Source organism: Sitophilus oryzae, unplaced genomic scaffold, assembly GCF_002938485.1.
Source record: "Sitophilus oryzae breed Bouriz unplaced genomic scaffold, Soryzae_2.0 scaffold_937_pilon_pilon, whole genome shotgun sequence".
NCBI classification, from domain to species: domain Eukaryota; kingdom Metazoa; phylum Arthropoda; class Insecta; order Coleoptera; family Curculionidae; genus Sitophilus; species Sitophilus oryzae.
The window spans coordinates 2,430,300-2,443,735 of record NW_022147569.1 but is presented as its reverse complement, the minus strand read 5'-3'; the positions used below and the strand labels follow the sequence as shown (position 1 = coordinate 2,443,735).

The 13,436-nt window shown below is 30.5% G+C and overlaps 1 protein-coding gene across 1 annotated transcript; it reads left to right on the top strand.

Annotated features, from left to right (window-relative positions):
• The first annotated feature begins 6,981 nt into the window (after nt 1-6,981).
• LOC115890900 (protein ANTAGONIST OF LIKE HETEROCHROMATIN PROTEIN 1-like) lies at nt 6,982-8,393 on the top strand. Its single transcript, XM_030911253.1, has 3 exons — nt 6,982-7,483; nt 7,574-7,902; nt 8,003-8,393. Exons 1-3 carry the CDS (start codon nt 7,271-7,273, stop codon nt 8,316-8,318), a joined length of 858 nt encoding a protein of 285 aa, XP_030767113.1. The 5' UTR covers nt 6,982-7,270; the 3' UTR covers nt 8,319-8,393.
• The last annotated feature ends 5,043 nt before the right edge of the window (nt 8,394-13,436 follow it).

Genomic DNA, 13,436 nt, shown 5'->3' with positions numbered 1-13,436 from the left:
AAATAGTATGTGCAACTCGTGCGAAGTTGTCGATTGCCCACTTGAGTGAATGAGCGCACTTGCTTCGCTTGTGCGCTCAACTTCGCTCTCGTGGGCAATCGACAACTTTTCTCACTAGTTGCACAATATACTATTCCGTTTTGAGCAAGACGATATACCAAGATTAGCGTAAGCACTCAGAGTTCCAAATGATTTAACTACTGGAAGTGGACATAGATGTTCTTAATAAGGATTATGCATACTTTTGAGAAGACTGTCTTATCCTAACAGAGTAAGCGATTAGGAATATTTGTTTGGTAAATCGGCCCCAGTATTGTCCAAAATCGTTGACTACATGATTAATCACATCTACAATAATTTTGGACATAAACGTCAAATTTAAGGAATCTCCAATGGTTGAATTTGGATCGATTTCGATTATATGCTAATGCAAAAATCAGAAAGGAGCCCTAATTCCAAATTGTTGGGCATTCATTGCTGGAACAGCACAAAGTATATGCAAGCCAAGTGAAAATCAAGAGGCCTATTACTTAAGATATAAAAGGCATCATGTGTGTGTCAATTATCAAGCTTTAACGTGTCCTGATGGAATGATAGTGAGCTTAAAAGGAGGTTATGAAGGAAGAAAACATGATGCTGCTATTCTGAGAGAGTCTCAGCTTTACTATCAGTTAGAGAGGAGTGCTAGGTTTCCTAATTGTGAAAATTTCATAATATATGGTGATAAAGCCTATGGAATAAGGCAGTTGCTTTTAACTCCATTTGCAAATAGAGTCGGTATGACTCCAGAACAGCAGGAATTCAATGCGAGAACGAGTGAAGTGCGAATTGCAGTGGAATGGGGTTTTGAGAAAGTAATTGCAGAATTTACATTTTTGAATTATAAAAAAAATACTGTTGCAAGGAGGGGCTTCCATGTATAGTAATAATAATAATAATAATAATGCCTTTATTTCCAAAAAAAAGTAAAATAAAATACAGTTAATTATTAAGACATTAAAATAGTAAGAAATCATAGAAATTAAATAATTACACCATCAGAATATATATATACATATAAATAATCAAAACCCAATTTTGGAGTGGAGCGAAATTCAGAAGCATAATGCTTCTGCTCTTCCATTTAACTCCGAATGCATCCGAATGAAGTACAACAAAAAAAAATAGTAAAAGGTGAAAAAGATTAAAATATGTCATATGAAAAAAGAACAATAAAAAATAATAATAATAAGCAAAACAAATCAATAAAAAAAAACAGTGAAAAAAAAACTCAATTTCAAAGAAAAAAAAAGTTTCAGTTAGATAAAAGAAAAAAAGACCTACTGATTTTCATAAAGCCATCGACGGCAATTGCATCTTAAATGTATGAATATTTAGAAGTTTTAGGTTTGAAGGTAATTCATTATAATACTCGAATACAATAACTGAACGAACCTTCAAAAAGAGAGGTCTTATGGTAGGGAATTGTAAGAGTGTCCTTTGCTCTAATATTAACACTATGCGCATTCTCTCTAAGTTGAATCTTTTCAAACAGGTAAGTTGGTTCTTGGGTAGTAATAATAAAATGATACAGACTCAGTGTACCCAAACGATGCCTATTCTTCATACTGAGCCACTCCAATTCTCGAAGTTTATGCGAAACATGGTCAAATTTTCTTAGATTAAAAATATATCTCAAACATGTATTGCATGTATTGCACTTTTTGTATTCGATACACTTCATGAGTGTTTAAGCCTTGCGAATACAATGGAGCACAATGAGAAAAATGCGACAAAACTAGGGCATTACACAAGTTAGCCTTGAGCTTATGGCTCAGATAATAACGGTGAGGATACAGTCGTCTCAAACCAGCATATGATCTTTGAATGCAGGACGATACATGCCTGCTATAGGCAAAGGATCTGTCTATTATAACTCCCAGATTTTTTGCCTGTTCGACCACAGGCAGTATGGCACCATTAATTGATAACCTAACCTCGCCGAGGAGATCCTGATAATGATTTCCGCCTGCAAACAACATCACCTTTATTTTTGAGGGTTTAATATTAAGTCATATTTAATGGATTCAAGATATATGTTATGTAAATCTAAATTAATTTTATTAAGAGCAAGGCCAAAATCAGTCTTAGCAAAAAACGCATATATCTGCGTATCATCAGAATAAGCGTGTATGGGAATACCGGACTACATTTGTTATTTGCGAAGTATAAATACAAAACATAAGAGGCCCCAAGATTGAGCCCTGAGGCACTCCCCGACCTAACTCAACAGGTCCGGAAATGTTTGCTCCCAATCTAACCATCTGCAGTCTATCTGTAAAATAACTCCCAATCATCCGCACCTCATCGTTCGAAAATCCGTAATAATGAAGCATTGACATGAGTACGTTATGATTCAAACAATCAAAGGCCTTACTGTAATCCAGCAATACAAGGATCGAAATATTACCCCTATCCAGCTCTGTCAATATATCATCCGATATTTTCAGTAAGGCACTCGCACAACTATGACCGGCACGGAAACCCGACTGATGACGGGCCAAAATCTGATTGTTTTTGGCATATGTTTTTATTTAGTCATTCAATACATGTTCTAATATTTTCGACATATACGGTAATATGCTAATGGGACGTAGGTCCTTATATTCCTTAACATCCGGAGACTTGGGAATAGGCCGGATCAAGGCTATTTACCATTTTTCTCGAAAATAGCTTTCTAAAATGCAACTGTTTATAATATGTAATAAAAATTTTTGTATAACTGGATAACTCATTTTAATCATTGAAGAATTGATGTCATCGATTCCTGAAGCACAAATTGTTATTTTATTGATTATGGATAAAATTACTTCTTCGTTGATTAAGGTAAAATTAAATTGGGAATCAACCAAATTATGATAAGTATTGTTGTTAAAATATTTCAGCAAATCTGTGTGATTTTGGTGTAGGGGAGGAATGCCCTCAATGAAAAACTTATTAATTGAATCTACATTGCTTAAGCAATCCGGTATATCGTTGTTTGCAGTCAATTTACCGATATTAAAATCCCTCATTTTTTTCCAAAGCGTCCTAGTGTTACTATGACTGTATAAATTTTGAAAATAAGCCCTCTTTTCCTGCTTCACCAAGGCTGTAATAAGATTACGCAATTGTTTGTATTCCTCCTAAATACTAAACGATTTTGTTTTTTTTAATTTATATTTTAATTTGTCTCTAGTTTTCATTAGCGACTTTAAATCGTTGGACAACCAAGGAGCAGCAACCTTTGTTATCTTAATAGTTCTACGAGGAACATGTGTATCAAAAACTTCTATTAATGCGTCATTTAAAAACTTTAGTTTCATATATATGTCTTTAATATAATAGATTTTATCAAGTTCTTTATTTTGTAAATCGGAACAAATTTTATTACTATTAGCATTTTTAAAATCACGATAATTCTTAAAAACTGCCGTCAGACAGGTCAGGGGAGTTGACTCCAGAATCAAGTACAACTTCAGTGTTTGTAGTTAAAATCAAATCGTACTGCAGTTATTCTAATCAATTGTCATACCTGTTTATATAGTAATCAAACAGCCAAATCATTCAACATTGACCCTATAGAATTAGAAGGATATCTCCAATGAAACATGTTTTGTGATGATTAATGTTTATTCGCATTATTCGCTATGAAATCAAAATCTATTATTGCCAAATTAAATACTCTTTATATTGTAGGTGTTTCGTATAGTGCAAATAGCCGATGAATACTGTGTTACTTGTCTGTATTATATTTATTTAATACCTAAATGTTGATTTTCAGGGTATCTATTGATAAAATAAAAAAAAATTAAGACGCTTAGTTAATGTTTATTTTTATTTTCGCTTCATAAATAGGAAATAAATATAGTAAACTTCTCCCCAAACATCTAAAAAATTGGAAATAAAACAAAACAAACAGTCTACCAAACATGATTAATTCTAAACTAAAGCTAAATAAACTTTCAGAACAAAATTTTTCATATATTTTAAACATTAAACAAAAACACAATTTGTCACATGGAAAACAAACCCTATATTAATACCTACCAATGGATATTATAATACACCAATAATTTTTATCGCTTTGATAAATGGTAGTGGAGTAAAAAGAGACAGAGACAAGATCAACGAATACTTTTAGTACCTACTGAGTACTATAAAAATGCAAGGTAATATAGGTAACTAAAAAGGAGAAATATACTTGCTATAAAACATTAGGAAATTGTTTTTGCAGCACGTTATTAATAAATACTTGCTGAGTTTTTAATAGACCCATTAAAGATTGTCTTTCCTCTTTTTCCATAAGAAACTTTTCTTTTTCGAAAGCCACCGTTCTCGTTCCAGTTACAGTTTGTGAGGATCAATTTTCTGTCTTTTTTCCTTGTTTTCTAGTTCTCCTATTCTCACTTTTAGTTTATAATTTTTTTTCTCTTCTAAATATTGTAATGTTGTTTTTTTTTAATTTTCTGGGCTTGTCTACTTTTTCTGATTCTGGTAGGGCCTAAATTTAAAAATTGAAAATTAAAATTCACTACTCGCTATTTTAATCGTTGTACTCACCTTCTATGTTTGATTGAGCCTCTTTTGCAGTTTCTTTCGAGGTTTCCTTATTTGTTGGCTCATCTTGAATACTTGCAATATCGGCATTGGTACCGTATAGAATGAAAAAAAAAATAATTTCTGTAAGTTTACAGAATTGTATGCATGGGATTTCGTTACGGTATGACCATCAACAAATCCCATACCATACTGCATGATCAAAATTACTGGCAGTGACTCATCCCAAGCAAACAGAAGCAGGCAGTGCTTGGAATTGTCCCCATCAAACTCAAACAATGGATTTATCTCGGGATTTATTAAAGATGATTCTGCTGAGGCCACCGGCTCGCGGTCAGATTGAAAAACTTTCTTGGCTAAGCTTGCTCTCAACATTTTTGCTTTCTTTGACGACCCGCTCCCATTTTTAATGTTTCGTTTTTTTTTACAATACTATTAATTAGTTCCAAAACTTCCTGCAACAGTTGATCTAATGCGTTGTATGGTTCTTCAATTCCAGATCTAAAACAATTTTCTACTTGGCACACTATATCTGAAATGACGCAATTTGTATGGAATCATTGAATGTATAGCGTTTTTTAAACACTGCCCCTGCGAACGGCAACTTTTCATCGGTAGAGCAGTCGTGGATACTGTTTTTCACTGGAGAGGTGGAATAAAAACATAACCAGATTTGACTGGAGAATAACTAACTAACAATAATAAATCAAAAATATAGATATTGGGCGCCAGATATGAACAGAGAAAGAAAACATAATTGTATATTACTTAAAATTAATGACTGTATTTATCCATGATGGAATTTGAAGGTAAATAACATTGTAAAATTTTAATAATTAATTATAGTAGTTATATGTCGAGGAAAGTTATGTTGAAAATAGTATTAAATATGTTCTATGAAAGACTATGGAAAAATACAATATAGATAAAGCTATAGAAAATATATAAAAGGTAGCATTACTTTATTAAATTTGTTATATTTTATACGATGTAAATCAAAGATGTTGCAAGTCATAGATTCTAGAATCTATTTAGTTATCCGTCTATCAAAATCACTTTATATAGTAATATATAGAAAGTTATACTATTACAAAACGTAATATTCGCAAAGTAACGATGATCTAAATCATATTTTAAATACTAATCTGACATAAGTAATTTAACCACTAAACGTAGAGTCTGTACGATATTATTCAAGATTGAAAATATAGAAAATGTAAAACATAAAACCAGAACTTACGCTATATCCATACCGTGGCATTCTATACATAAGATTAACTATCCTTACATGGAACACTCGTCCATAGGAATCACTACCCGTACATAGGACATCCGTCCATAGGACCCTAAAAACACGAAACTATCGTTTAAAACCAAACGAGGTCTAATAAACAAAATAAACCCATCTCGAAATACTTCCGAGGGCTTTATAATAAACAAAGGCAACTGTCCTTTCTTCCATTCAACATTCTGGAGGATAAAAGCAAAATAATACCAACGTGCCAGCAAAATACAAATACGAGTTTTAAGTTGGGCCAATCCAAAACTCTACCCTAAAAATACGCAGTAATAATATCGAATTTAAAAACGATATTATCTCATCTTTACCTATTGCTTTGAAATAATAGCCGATTCAAATTAAGCAGGAAGATTTAAATTACCATTTCTAAAAGCCGGGTTGCTGATGGTGACAGAGACAGGATGAGACAGATGGAGACAGGTGGTTCCTCACGAGCGCGGAATTGCGGAATTGCGAAACTAAATGTCAAGTTAATTTCGCGGCGTTAAAAGTTTAACTTCCAAAATTTGACCGCCAAGACCGGGAATCCTGTAGAGCGTAGGGATTGAACTATGTAGTATAGAGATTTTTGTTTGATAGTTTAATGATAGTTTGTTTTGTTTTTTTTTTCTCTACACTCCATAGATTAAACCATATTGAACGAAAAAAGCAGAAAAAAGGTTATATCTAATTTTGTTGCATATTTTTATTTTGTTCATTATTCTAGGCTGGTTTTCCCTCTCATTTGTTACATAGTGAAACCATAAAATAATCAACTAGAGTGAAACCACATAAAACAATATGCATTCATATCAATCATATTATAGATTTTATTATTGGCGTACGATTTTGTATTTATTATATCAATTTTGTTGCTCAAAGCAGCGAAAGGAAAAAAGATCAAATTGGATTAAGCCCATATATTCACTTAGGAAAGAACAAGGGGATTTCTTTAATTTAATAAGTGAAATGCGGTTAAACGATCCTACAAAATTTTTTAATTACTTCAGAATGTCCCCTACTCAATTCGATTTACTTTTAAGCAAAGTAGGCCCTGCTATAACAAAACTGTATAGGTCTCGAGAACCAATTTCTGCAGCCCAACGACTTTCTATTACGTTAAGTTAAGTAAAAAGGTAAATCATTCAATTAATTAATTTTTACAAAATCTCAGGAATTATATAATTACATAATGAATATACTATAAAATTCTTAACATCAGTGCGATTCTGCAAACATACCTATTTTCTTTCTAGTGACTGATCAATCGTATAATAACAGCATAGGCTAGGCGAGAAATTTTTTGCTACGGATCTTACAGAATCTGACTGCAGATTTTTTAACTACAAAATTTCCTTTCACATTTTAACATTAAATTATTAAACTTTCAGATACTTGGCTACTGGAGACTCAATGACATCCATTTCATATGCTTTCAGAGTAGGTATACAAACAGTGTCTACAATAATTAATGAGTGCTGTGAGGCGATTTGGTTATTGCTAAAAAATGAATATTTACCATTGCCTGACACAAATGATTGGATCAATATAGCAGATGGTTTTAATGAGAAGTTGCAGATGCCCAATTGTTTAGGGGCTATTGATGGAAAGCATGCTGTAATTGAAGTAAGTTTACAATATTGACTGAATTACTATAGTAAAATAAAGATATACACAGATAATGCTTATTGTCATTTTTACACTTTTGTTTTCTAGGCACCTCCAAATTCTGGCTCAACATATTTTAATTACAAGCATACACATAGTTTAATCCTAATAGCAGTTTGTGATTATCGGTACAAATTCCTTTTAGTAGACATTGGGGCAGAAGGTAGACAAAGCGATGGGGGAGTGTTCAGAAATTCTGTAATGGGCCAGATGTTCTTCAGAAAACAATTACATTTTCCTTCAGAAAGAGCTCTTGATAAGGAATATACTGTTCCTTTTTATTTTGTGGGAGATGAGGCTTTTCCTCTATCTGATAATTTAATGCGTCTATACCCAGGACATTTTCTTGAACAAGAGAAAAGAATATTTAATTACAGGTATTTCTAAATTAGTAACTTTAGTTATATAATATTTATTATTCATATAAGGATGTAAGTTAGTTATGGTTATAGAAATAATATAATTTATCTCTTAAAGGTTAAGTCGTGCAAGAAGAACAATTGAAAACAGTTTTGGCATATTATCTGCAGTATGGAGAATATTTAGAAGACCAATATTAGCATCTGTTGATACCACTGAAAAAATTATCAAAGCTTCAATTTGTCTTCATAATGTTTTGTTGAACGATGACTTTGTCTTGTCTGAAAGCAGTGAGCCTCTACCAAGTGAAAATTTTAAAACAATTCCCAGAATGGGTACCAACAACAGGATACAATCAGCTGCTAATATCAGGGATCAATTGGCATTATATTTTATGGGAAATGGAGCTGTAGATTTTCAGTGGGATAAATAGCTTCTAAAGCAGTAATATGCTAGACTTGATTTTTTTGGAATTTTTTAATTTTCTTTGTGAATACTTCTAATAGGAATAAAGTATTATTGGGGAAAAATAGGCTTTTTTTAGTTTAGTTTAGTTTATTTATTAGTAATAACATACAAGAAAAGTATTTTTACAAGTCAAAAAAATATATATATATATATATATATATATATATATATATATATATATATATATATATATATATATCTATATTTCACTTTTATATATTTTAAAAATTATTAAAATACTTAAAAATACATATATATTTAATAAAGATACAAAATTATATATATGAACTCTTATATACACGGATACGAGTTGTGTCTGAGAGTTGTTCCTCCTGGGAAAGAGATCGGCTTAAATATTCTTAAAGTTGCTGAGTCTTCGCTTCCCATCATGGAACTGCGACTTGTTTACTGAAGAGACCATGGGAACATCGTAGTTGGAAAGATTCTCAAGAAACATAATATGATTGTTTATGAGTTATATTAGAACGAACTTATACGTTTAACTTTGGAATAAACAATGAATAACAATAAATAAGTATAAAGAGTAAATAAGGTCATTTGAAGGTTAAATATGGATATAACAACTCCCCTTTTTAGATAAAAGTTAACGCGTGGAGATAACTTTTAGACTGAATTCTTGTTAGGATTAAGTTCAAAAGATTCTTCTTCAGTAGGTTCTTCTAAATGGATACTGGGTCTTCTACGAGGCAGTATTTTCTTCCATTTGGAGAAAGTGGATTCAACTTGATTTCTTGGAGGTGATGGTGGGTAGTCATCATGAGAAATTGCAATTCCAATTCGTGATCTTCTACGGGATTTGCATTTGCAGAAGATGTAAATCAGGACCAAGGTGACAATTACAATTATGATTAAAATTGTAAACCAACCATGGTGTTTCTTCACAAAAGGTTCATTGATCAAATTGTTCAATTGTTCGGAATATTCATTTAACTTGTGATTTGCAACACTCAAATCTTCTAGATTCAGTTTGCTCAATTTCAGTGGTTTCAGATTTGGAATCTTGATCTTCTCAGGAATATTACTGCAACAACTATATGGTATTTGAATTGGAAATGTATTGTATGTTACATTATCATAAACATTAATGTCTTTTTGACCTTGAATTCTTGTACTGCCAACAAAAGCAATACATTCACTTTGTAACTTTAAAAGAGTATTATTATTTAAGATTTTTGTAATAATGTCTCTATTTCCACATTTAATTGTTAATGGTAAAGGATCTGAGATAATTATTAACCAAAAGTTTAAATTTAATTTGTTTATGTTATATTCTTTTGCCATGATCAAAGAAGATTGACAGGTTCTTGGCAGGTGATCTTGTTGCTTCAATAGTTGAGCTTCACATATAGCATCACTATCGATTGGATATGGAAATATGTTGGAACAAATTCTTGTTTTTCTGCCTGTTGATTTGCAAGCTTCTGGATCTTCAATTATTATGTACAACAATGAATCATCGCTACGCGCAATATATTTATAAGTTGTACCTTAAGATATGATGTAAAGCAGTACGATGATCTAACAAAGGAATTGGATAAATTCGATATAAAGTATACTCTTCAGGTTCAACTAAAGGTATATTTAGAACAAATACTACTTTAGAATCTAACTGATAAGCTTTCAATTCAATAATATCTAGATACTGAGGTATCGATGTGGCAGAAATTGGTAATGGAAGATTATTTCTCTTTAATGATTGAGATATATGCTTTAGCGAGTCAACCAAGTTATTTGGAGTAATTATAGAACTATGCAATATTTTTAATCTTGCAAAAGTTATTGAATTTATAATATCATCAATTTGATTTTCTAAAAAGGTATAGCTTTCCATAAGAGATTCACAAATATTTAAAATATCAATTTGTGATTGGAAATAATTTAATTGATCTGAAATGTCCATTATTGATTTTCTTATTTCTTTTTATATCATTATTAAAAGTCTCTTCATCGATTTGTAATTTTTGAATTGTAGAATTAAAACTTTAATTACAGATGTCGTTACAGATATTTGATTTTTAATAAGTTTTCTATTTGATATTCATCTTTAGTTATTTTATTTATACAATCATTATAATATTCACCATCAGAAGCATCTAAATTACCGGTTATTGATTTCCATACTGTCCCAATGCCATTAAATATACCACGCTTTTCTCTATAAATATACTTATTCGTATCGCGTATTATTTCATTATATTTTGTATTAATTGATCTTGATATTTGTAATAAAAGACTTATATGTGTTTAACTTCTGATTTAAAAGATATCATTCGTGGTGCATCTTCTTCTAAAGTGTTTAAAATATTATCTAATATTTTATCATTATTTAAAATAGTATTTTTAATTAATTCTAAATCTTTATAAACTAATAGTGTCCATTTATCATTGGATACTTTTATTTGTCCGTCTTCATGTAGGTACACTCCGACTGTATTGTTGATTGGTGTAATAACATACTGGGAGTATACTATGGATAGTAGTAATCCAATAAATCTGAAAAGAAATTATTCGTGATATGGTTTTAATCTATCAAAATTGATTTTAGATGTTTGTTGAGTTTCAGGGTTTAATACAATAGCAGAATTTTGAAAAATTTCTTGAATTTCAAAAGGTCCGTTAAAGATATTTTGATTTTTACTCGTAATTTGTGATTCTTTAACATAGACTTTATCTCCAATGTTAAATTCTTGTAACCTTTCAGGTACATTTCTGTCAAAGCGAATTTTTGCTTTCTCTTTATTTAATATAGTTTTTCTCTAGCTGTTCGATAATAAAACCGCATTCTATTATTTAAGTCTCTAATATATTTAGATATTAATTTCTCTTCATTATATAAAGTTTCAGGTGGTCTTGAAGATGTATGTCCGAAGATTAATTCATATGGAGTAAATCCATGAGTTTTACTTTGAGTATTATTATAACATATAACTGTATAAGGTAAAATATTAAAAGGATGTTCTTGAGGATTCTCTGTTAAATGAGCTCTAATCATTTCACTTAGAGTGGCATGAAATCTTTCTAATGAGCCATTAGATTGAGGATGTCCTACATTTGAAAATGTTAATTTAATGCATATAATTCACAAAGATCTTTAATAAGTGTGTTATTAAATTCACGGCCTTGATCACAGTGAATTCTTAAGGGAGTACCATAATGTTGGAAGAAAACTAGTAAAGTATTTACTATTGTTCTAGCTTGTTTATCACTTATAGGATAAGCTTGTGTAAATTTTGTAAGTTCATCATTAATAGTTAAGGCATAATTTCTAGTGGGATATTCGAATATGTCAATGTTAATACGTTCAAAAGGAGTTTTAGGTGTTTCGGTAATTACTAAGGGTCTGCTTAAATTTTTCCGAGATATTTTAACTTTTTGACAAGTTTCACATTTTTTAATAAAGTTTTCAACATCTTTAGATAATCCTTGCCAATTATATTTTTGTTTAATACGACGAATAGTTTCATTAATTCCTCGGTGAAAATTACTCTTGCCATTATGATAATGATCTAGTATTTGAGGTTTTTCATCATCTACTGGAGTTCTAACAATATTTTGACAAATTGTTAATTTAATTTCTTTATCTGCGAAAATATAAGAAAATATTTCTAATATTGGAAGTTCTATTTGATTTTCAACGTAGTAGGTTTCTGCTAAATTAAATTCATTTTGTTCTTTATATAAAATATAAAATAAAAGAGAAACTACTGTAGTTGGATCAAAATCGAGAGGGATTATATAGTATTTCCTGTTTTTAACAGTTTTACTATTAAAAATATTTATTCTTTTTAAATGAAAGTCTGGATTTTCTTCTAATATGTCGTCAATTATTTTATGATGAAATTCTTGTATTTTATTTTGCCAAAAGAATGTAATTATATTTTTATGTTGTTTATCTAATAATTGATTATTGGTAATATTTATTTTTGAATAATCAATCAATGATTGAGAGTCATATAAAGTGACAAATTTATTATATTCATTTTTAATTCTATCATCGATATCAATATCATTATCAGAATCTTCATTTTCAATTTCTTCATTTTCATTTTCATGTTCACTATCAGGTGTATTTTCGTTTGAGGCAAAAATAGGAAAATTTGTTTTTGAAATAAATTGTGCGCATTTTTTGAAATGATTGATTTTAATTCTAGATAAAGCATCTGCATTTTTATTTGCTTTTCCAGATTTATGAATAATTTTGTAATCATATTCTTCGAGTTTTAAACGCCAACGAGCTAATCTGCTGCCAGGGTCTTTAATAGAAAATAACCATGTTAAAGGGCGATGATCTGTTATTAAAGTAAATTTACGACCAAAAAGATATGGACGAAAATGTTTAACTGCCCATACGATTGCCAAAAGTTCACGCTCTATAGTGGAATATTTTGTTTCAGCGCCGCAAAGGGTTCTAGAAGCAAAAGCAATAGGTAAATCTTTTCCTATGTGTCCTTGTGAAAGAACGGCTCCTATAGCAAAAGCACTAGCATCTGTTGTTAATAGGAAAGGTTCTTCAAAATTTGGATATATCAGAATAGGATTTGAAGTCAAAGAATTCTTTAATTCTTCAAAAGAATCTAGACAATCCTGATTAAAAATAAATGGAACATCTTTTTGCAAAAGTCTTGTTAAAGGCTTTGATAATTTTGCAAAGTTTGAGATAAATCGACGGTAATATCCAGCTAAGCCTAAGAAAGATTTTATTTCTTTCGGATTTTTGGGTTGTGGAAAATTTTGAATACATGAAACTTTTTCTGGATTGGGTTTAACACCTTCTGGAGTTATTAAATGTCCTAAGTATGCAACTTCTTTTTTAAGAAATTCACATTTATCTGGTTGTATTTTAAGATTTGCCTTTTGTAATCTTTGAAAAACTTCTTTAAGTCTGGAAATGTGTTCATGAATAGTTGGAGAATAAATTATTATATCATCCATGTAAACTAAACATCTTTCATTTTGAATTCCTAATAAAATATTGTCCATGACTCGTTGAAAAGTCGAAGGGGCATTTTTAAGTCCGAATGGCATTCTGACAAACTCGTAATGACCATTTTCTACAGAAAAA

What these genes read in the sequence shown, in the direction of transcription:
- LOC115890900 (XM_030911253.1), top strand. Translation starts at nt 7,271, where the DNA reads ATGACATCCATTTCATATGCTTTCAGAGTAGGTATACAAACAGTGTCT. An exon ending in GAAAGCATGCTGTAATTGAA is followed by an intron (nt 7,484 to 7,573) that starts GTAAGTTTACAA and finishes TTTGTTTTCTAG; the next exon opens with GCACCTCCAAATTCTGGCTC. An exon ending in AAAAGAATATTTAATTACAG is followed by an intron (nt 7,903 to 8,002) that starts GTATTTCTAAAT and finishes TATCTCTTAAAG; the next exon opens with GTTAAGTCGTGCAAGAAGAA.